Source organism: Homarus americanus, unplaced genomic scaffold (genome assembly GCF_018991925.1).
Source record: "Homarus americanus isolate GMGI-L3 unplaced genomic scaffold, GMGI_Hamer_2.0 scaffold17883, whole genome shotgun sequence".
NCBI lineage: Eukaryota > Metazoa > Arthropoda > Malacostraca > Decapoda > Nephropidae > Homarus > Homarus americanus.
In genome coordinates this window covers 25,203-31,021 of record NW_024755793.1, presented here as the reverse complement: position 1 = coordinate 31,021, position 5,819 = coordinate 25,203, and the positions used below count along the sequence as shown (strand labels likewise).

The window sequence follows — 5,819 nt, the reverse complement described above, 5'->3', positions numbered from 1 at the left end:
CTCCCCAGCGTCCTTCATTACTCCCCAGCGTCCTTCATTACTCCCCAGCCTCCTTCATTACTCCCCAGCGTCCTCCATTACTCCCCAGCGTCCTTCATTACTCCCCAGCCTCCTCCATTACTCCCCCAGCGTCCTCCATTACTCCCCAGCGTCTTCATTACTCCCCAGCGTCCTTCATTCTCCCCAGCGTCCTTCATTACTCCCAGCCTCCTCCATTACTCCCAGCGTCCTTCATTACTCCCCAGCGTCCTTCATTACTCCCCAGCGATCTTCAGCCTCCAACTATACTTCAGCCACACATACTTCATCCTCCACATATACAGTACGTCAGCCTCACGTATACTTCAGCCTCCTATACTTCAGCTTCCACCTATACATCAGTCTCCACCTATACTTCAGCCTTAACCCATACTTAAGCCTCCAGCCTATACTTCAGCCTCCACCTGCTCTTCAGCCTCCACCTATGCTTCAGCCTCAACCATGCTTCAGCCTCCAACCATACTTCAGCCTCCACCTATACTTCAGTCTCCACCCATACTTCATCCTTAACCCATACTTCAGCCTCCACCCAAACTTCAGCCTCCACCTATGCTTCAGCCTTCACCTATACTTCAGCTTCCAACTATACTTCAGCCTCCACCAGTACTACAGCCTCCACCCATACTTCAGCCTCCCCCACCCTTGCTTCAGCCTCCACCTATATTTCAGCCTCCACCTATGCCTCAGCCTCCACCTATGCCTCAGCCTCCACCCATGCTACAGCTTCACCAAATACTTCAGCCTCCACCCATGCTTCAGCCTCCATCTATAATTCAGGCTCACCTGTGCTTCAGCCTCCACCTATACTTCAGCCTCCACCTATCTTCAGCCTCCACCAAATACTTCAGCCTCACCTATCTTCAGCCTCCACACCTATTTCAGCTTCACAAATACTTCAGCCTCCACCAAATACTTCAGCCTCCACCAATGCTTCAGCCTCACCAATACTTCAGCCTCCACCCTGTATTTCAGCCACCAACAAATACCTCAGCCTCCACCCATGCTTCAGCCTCCACCATGCTTCAGCCTCCACCATACTTCATCCTTATCCCATACTTCAGCTTCACCCATGCTTCAGCCTCGAACCTGTCTTCAGCCTCACCAATTACTTCGTCACTCAACCATGCTTCAGCCTTAACCCATACTTCAGCCTCACCAAATACTTCAGCCTCCACCAATTACTTCATCCTCACCTATACTTCATCTAACCCATGCTTGAGCCTTCAGCCTATGTTTCAGCCTCACCATCTTCAGCCTCCACCAAATACTTCAGCCTCCACCAAATCTTCAGCCTCACCAAATACTTCAGCCTCCACCAATACTTCAGCCTTAACGCATACTTCAGCCTCCAGCCTATGTTCAGCCTCACCCATGCTTGGCCTCCACCAAATACTTCAGCCTCCACCAATACTTTGGCCTCCACCTGTGCTTCAGCCACCACCTATCTTCAGCCTACACCAATACTTCAGCCCTCCACCCATACTTCATCTCACCCATACTTCAGCCTCCACCTATCTTCAGCCTTCACCCATGTGACCTCAACCTATACTTCAGCCTCCACCTATACTTCAGCCTCCACCCATACTTCAGCCTACACCTATACTTCAGCCTCCACCTCTACTTCAGCCTACACTATACTTCAGCCTCCACCTATATTTCAGCCACCACCAAATACCTCCCAGCCTCACCATACTTCAGCCTCCACCCATACTTCATCCTTATCCCATACTTCAGCTTCACCCATAGTTCAGCCTCGAACCTATATTTCGGCCTCCACTATACCTCAGCCTCCACCCATACTTCATCCTTATCCCATACTTCAGCTTCCACCCATAGTTCAGCCTCGAACCTATTTCGGCCTCCACCTACACCTCAGCCTCCACCCATACTTCATCCTTATCCCATACTTCAGCTTCCACCCATAGTTCAGCCTCGAACCCTATATTTTCGGCCTCCACCTATATTTCAGCCTCCACCCATACTTCAGCCTCCACCTATACTTCAGCCTCCACCTATATTTCAGCCTTCACCAAATACTTCGGCCTCCACCCATACTTCAGCCTTAACCCATAATTCAGCCTCCACCTATACCTCATCCTCCACATATATTTCAGCCTCCACCCATACTTCAGCCTCCATATATACTTAGCCTCCAACTATACTTCAGCCTCTCCAAGTATGCTTCAGCCTCCACCCATACTTCAGCATTAACCCATAATTCAGCCTACACCCATACTTCAACCTCCACATATATTTCAGCCTCCACCTACTTCAGCCTCACCTATACTTCAACCTCCAGCCTATACTTCAGCCTTAACCCATAATTCAGCCTCCAACCATACTTCAGCCTCCACCCATACTTCAGCCCACCCATACTTCAGCCTTAACCCATACTCTCAACCTCCACCATACTTCTGGCCTCCACCCATACTTCAGCCTCCACCTATGTTTCAGCCTCCACCTATATTTCAGCCTCCACCTATGCTTCAGCCTCCACCCATACTTCAGCCTCCACCATATGCTTCAGCCTCCAACTATGCTTCAGCTCCACCTATTTCAGCCTCCACCTATTCACCTCCACCATCTTCAGCCTCCCCCACTCAGCCTCACCCATTTCGCCTGCCCATACTCCCTCCATCTTTCCACCTGTCTCAGCCTCCACCTATGCTTCAGCCTCCACCTATACTTCAGCCTCCACCCTATGCTTCAGCCTCCACCTACACTTCAGCCTCACCTATGCTTCAGCCTTAACCTATGCTTCAGCCCATCTATACCTCAGCCTCACCTATGCTCAGCCTCCACCTATGCTTCAGCCTCACCTTTACTCAGCCTCCACCTATACTTCAGCCTCCACCTATACTCAGCCTCACCTATGCTCAGCCTCCACCTATCTTCAGCCTCCACCAGTTTCAGCCTCCACCTATTCAGCCTCCACCTATGCTTCAGCCTCCACCCATGCTTCAGCCTCCACATACTTCAGCCTCCAACTATACTTCAGCCTCCACCTATACTTCAGCCTCCACATATACTTCAGACCACCTGTACTTCAGCCTCCACCTACACTTCAGCTCTCCACCCATACTAGCCTGCACCTATACTTCAGCCTCCATTCATACTCAGCCTCCACCTATACCTTCAGCCTCCACCTATACTTCTCAGCTCCACCTATACTTCAGCCTCCACCCATGCTTCAGCCTCACCTACTTCCTCAGCCTCAACCTATGCTTCAGCCTCCATCTATACCTCAGCCTCACCATGCTTCAGCCTCCATCTATGCTCAGCCTCCACCTATGCTTCAGCCTCCACCTATACTTCAGCCTCACCTATGCTTCAGCTTCAACCCATACTTCAGCCTGCACTCATACTCAGCCTCACCTATGCTTCAGCCTCCACCTATGCTGAGCCCACCCATCCAGCCTCACCTATGCTTCAGCCTCTACCTATACTTCAGCCCTCCTATACTTCAGCCTCACCTATACTTCAGCCCACCTATACTCACTCCACCTATGCTTCAGCCTCAACCTATTCTTCAGCCTCCACCTATATTTCAGCCTCCACCTATACTTCAGCCTCACCTATGCTTCAGCCTCAACCTATTCTTCAGCATCCACCTATACTTCAGCCTCCACCTATGCTTCAGCCTCCACCAATACTTCAGCCTCCTCCTATACTTCAGACCTCAACCTATACTTCAGCCTCCACCTATACTTCAGCCTCACCTATACTTCAGCCCCACCTATACTTCAGCCTCACCTATACCTTCAGCCCCACCTATACTTCAGCCTCCACCTATACTTCAACCTCCACCTATACTTCAGCCTCACCTATACTTCAGCCTCAACCTCTTCTTCAGCCTCCACCTATATTTCAGCCTCCACCTATACTTCAGCCTCCACCAATACTTCAGCCTCAACCTATTCTTCAGCATCCACCTATACTTCAGCCCCACCTATACTTCAGCCTCCACCTATACTTCAACCTCCACCTATACTTCAGCCTCCACCAATACTTTAGCCTCCTCCTATACTTCAGACCTCAACCTATACTTCAGCATCCACCTATACTTCAGCATCCACCTATACTTCAGCCTCCACCTATACTTCGGCAGTCCTTATATGTATCAGCAGTCCTTATCACATAACAGCCGTCCTTATCACAAAACACCAGTCCTTATCACAAAACACCAGTCCTTATCACATAACACCAATCCTTATCACAAAACACCCGTCCTTATCACAAAACACCAGTCCTTATCACAAAACACCCGTCCTTATCACAAAACACCCGTCCTTATCACAAAACACCAGTCCTTATCACAAAACACCAGTCCTTATCACAAAACACCAGTCCTATCACAAAACACTCCGTCCTTATCACAAAACACCCGTCCTTATCACAAAACACCAATCCTTATCACAAAACACCCGTCCTTATCACAAAACACCCGTCCTTATCACAAAACACCCGTCCTTATCACAAAACACCAGTCCTTATCACAAAACAGCAGTCCTTATCACAAAACACCCGTCCTTATCACAAAACACCAATCCTTATCACAAAACACCCGTCCTTATCACAAAACACCCGTCCTTATCACATAACAGCAGCCTTCGTTTATTTACAGCCACCCAAAACAGTCTATAGCAAAGTCCGAAGGAGCCCGTCAAACCTCAGGGTTTTCAAGAAGCCCTAAACATTCTCCAGTAGTCCCCAGACGAATTCGTCAGTCCTAAATAACTACCAGTAGCCCTCAGCAGCCCTGGCAGACCCTAGCACACCCAAAGTCCCAGCACAGAGGTAACATATTCTCCCGTCGGCTTTAACCTCCTCTGGCGAACCTTGCCTAATGGTGGTCCAACCCGTCCCCTCACCTTCCCTCGCTTTTTCCCCTCACCTTCACTCACTCACTTACCTTCATAGCCCTTCACTAAGCTTCATTTTCCTTCACTCCCTATCACTATCACTCACCATCCCTCATTAACCTACATTTTCCATGACTTCCTCTCACCTTTTCTCACCATCCCTCACTTTCTCTCACCTTTCATCACCACTTATCACTTACTCTCACCATCACTTACCATTCCTCACTTTCTTCACAATCCCTCACTATCCTTCACTTCCCTCACCATCCACTCACTATCCCTCACCATCCTTCATTTTCCCTCACCTTCCTTCACTATCCTTCACTTTCACACACCTTCCCTTACCACCTCTCATTTTCCTCTCACAACCCCTCAATTTTTCGCACATTCCCTCACTACCCTGCACTTTTCCTCACCATCTCTCACTTCCCTCACCACTCTTTGCTATCCATCACTACCCCTCACCATCCCTCACCTCTCACTTTTCTTCGCCATCCCTCACTATCACCATTTCTCGCTATCTCTCACCATCCCTCACCATCCCTCACTATACCTTACCATCCCTCACAGTCCCTCACTATACCCCAGTTTTCCTCGCCATTTATCCCGAACGTAGCTTAACCAAACCAAACCAAATCAAACCAAACCTAACCTAACTATAAAGTTATCGTAAGATCATCTTCAGTGACTGGCCTGACAGCCATGGCCAGCAGCTTGTTATACAACTGGTCAGATGGTTCTTTTTTATATTGTATTACATATTAAATTAACATTATGTTTAAAAACTATTCCTAAAACTTGAAAAATAAATTATATATTATAATATATAATGATGGGACGTGGTGACCACTTACAGCTGTCCTGAACACTAGTGAGACAGTGTAGGACGGGGTGACCACTTACAGCTGTCCTGAACAC

At 48.7% G+C, this 5,819-nt stretch overlaps 3 protein-coding genes across 3 annotated transcripts; all 3 read left to right on the top strand.

The window, feature by feature from the left end:
* Window positions 1–417: 417 nt before the first annotated feature.
* Window positions 418–1,247, top strand: LOC121856661 (endochitinase A1-like; the record flags this gene model as incomplete). Its single annotated transcript, XM_042352329.1, has 1 exon — window positions 418–1,247. A coding segment is annotated over one exon (830 nt), but the record flags the coding sequence as incomplete, so codon positions are not given.
* A 3-nt stretch (window positions 1,248–1,250) lies between these two features.
* Window positions 1,251–2,790, top strand: LOC121856660 (leucine-rich repeat extensin-like protein 5). The gene is made up of 2 exons (XM_042352328.1): window positions 1,251–1,874; window positions 2,299–2,790. Exons 1-2 carry the CDS (start codon window positions 1,251–1,253, stop codon window positions 2,788–2,790), a joined length of 1,116 nt encoding a protein of 371 aa, XP_042208262.1.
* Window positions 2,791–2,843: 53 nt separating this feature from the next.
* On the top strand, window positions 2,844–4,156 carry LOC121856659 (proline-rich extensin-like protein EPR1; the record flags this gene model as incomplete). The annotated part of the gene is made up of 1 exon (XM_042352327.1): window positions 2,844–4,156. A coding segment is annotated over exon 1 (1,313 nt), but the record flags the coding sequence as incomplete, so codon positions are not given.
* Between the last annotated feature and the right edge of the window lie 1,663 nt (window positions 4,157–5,819).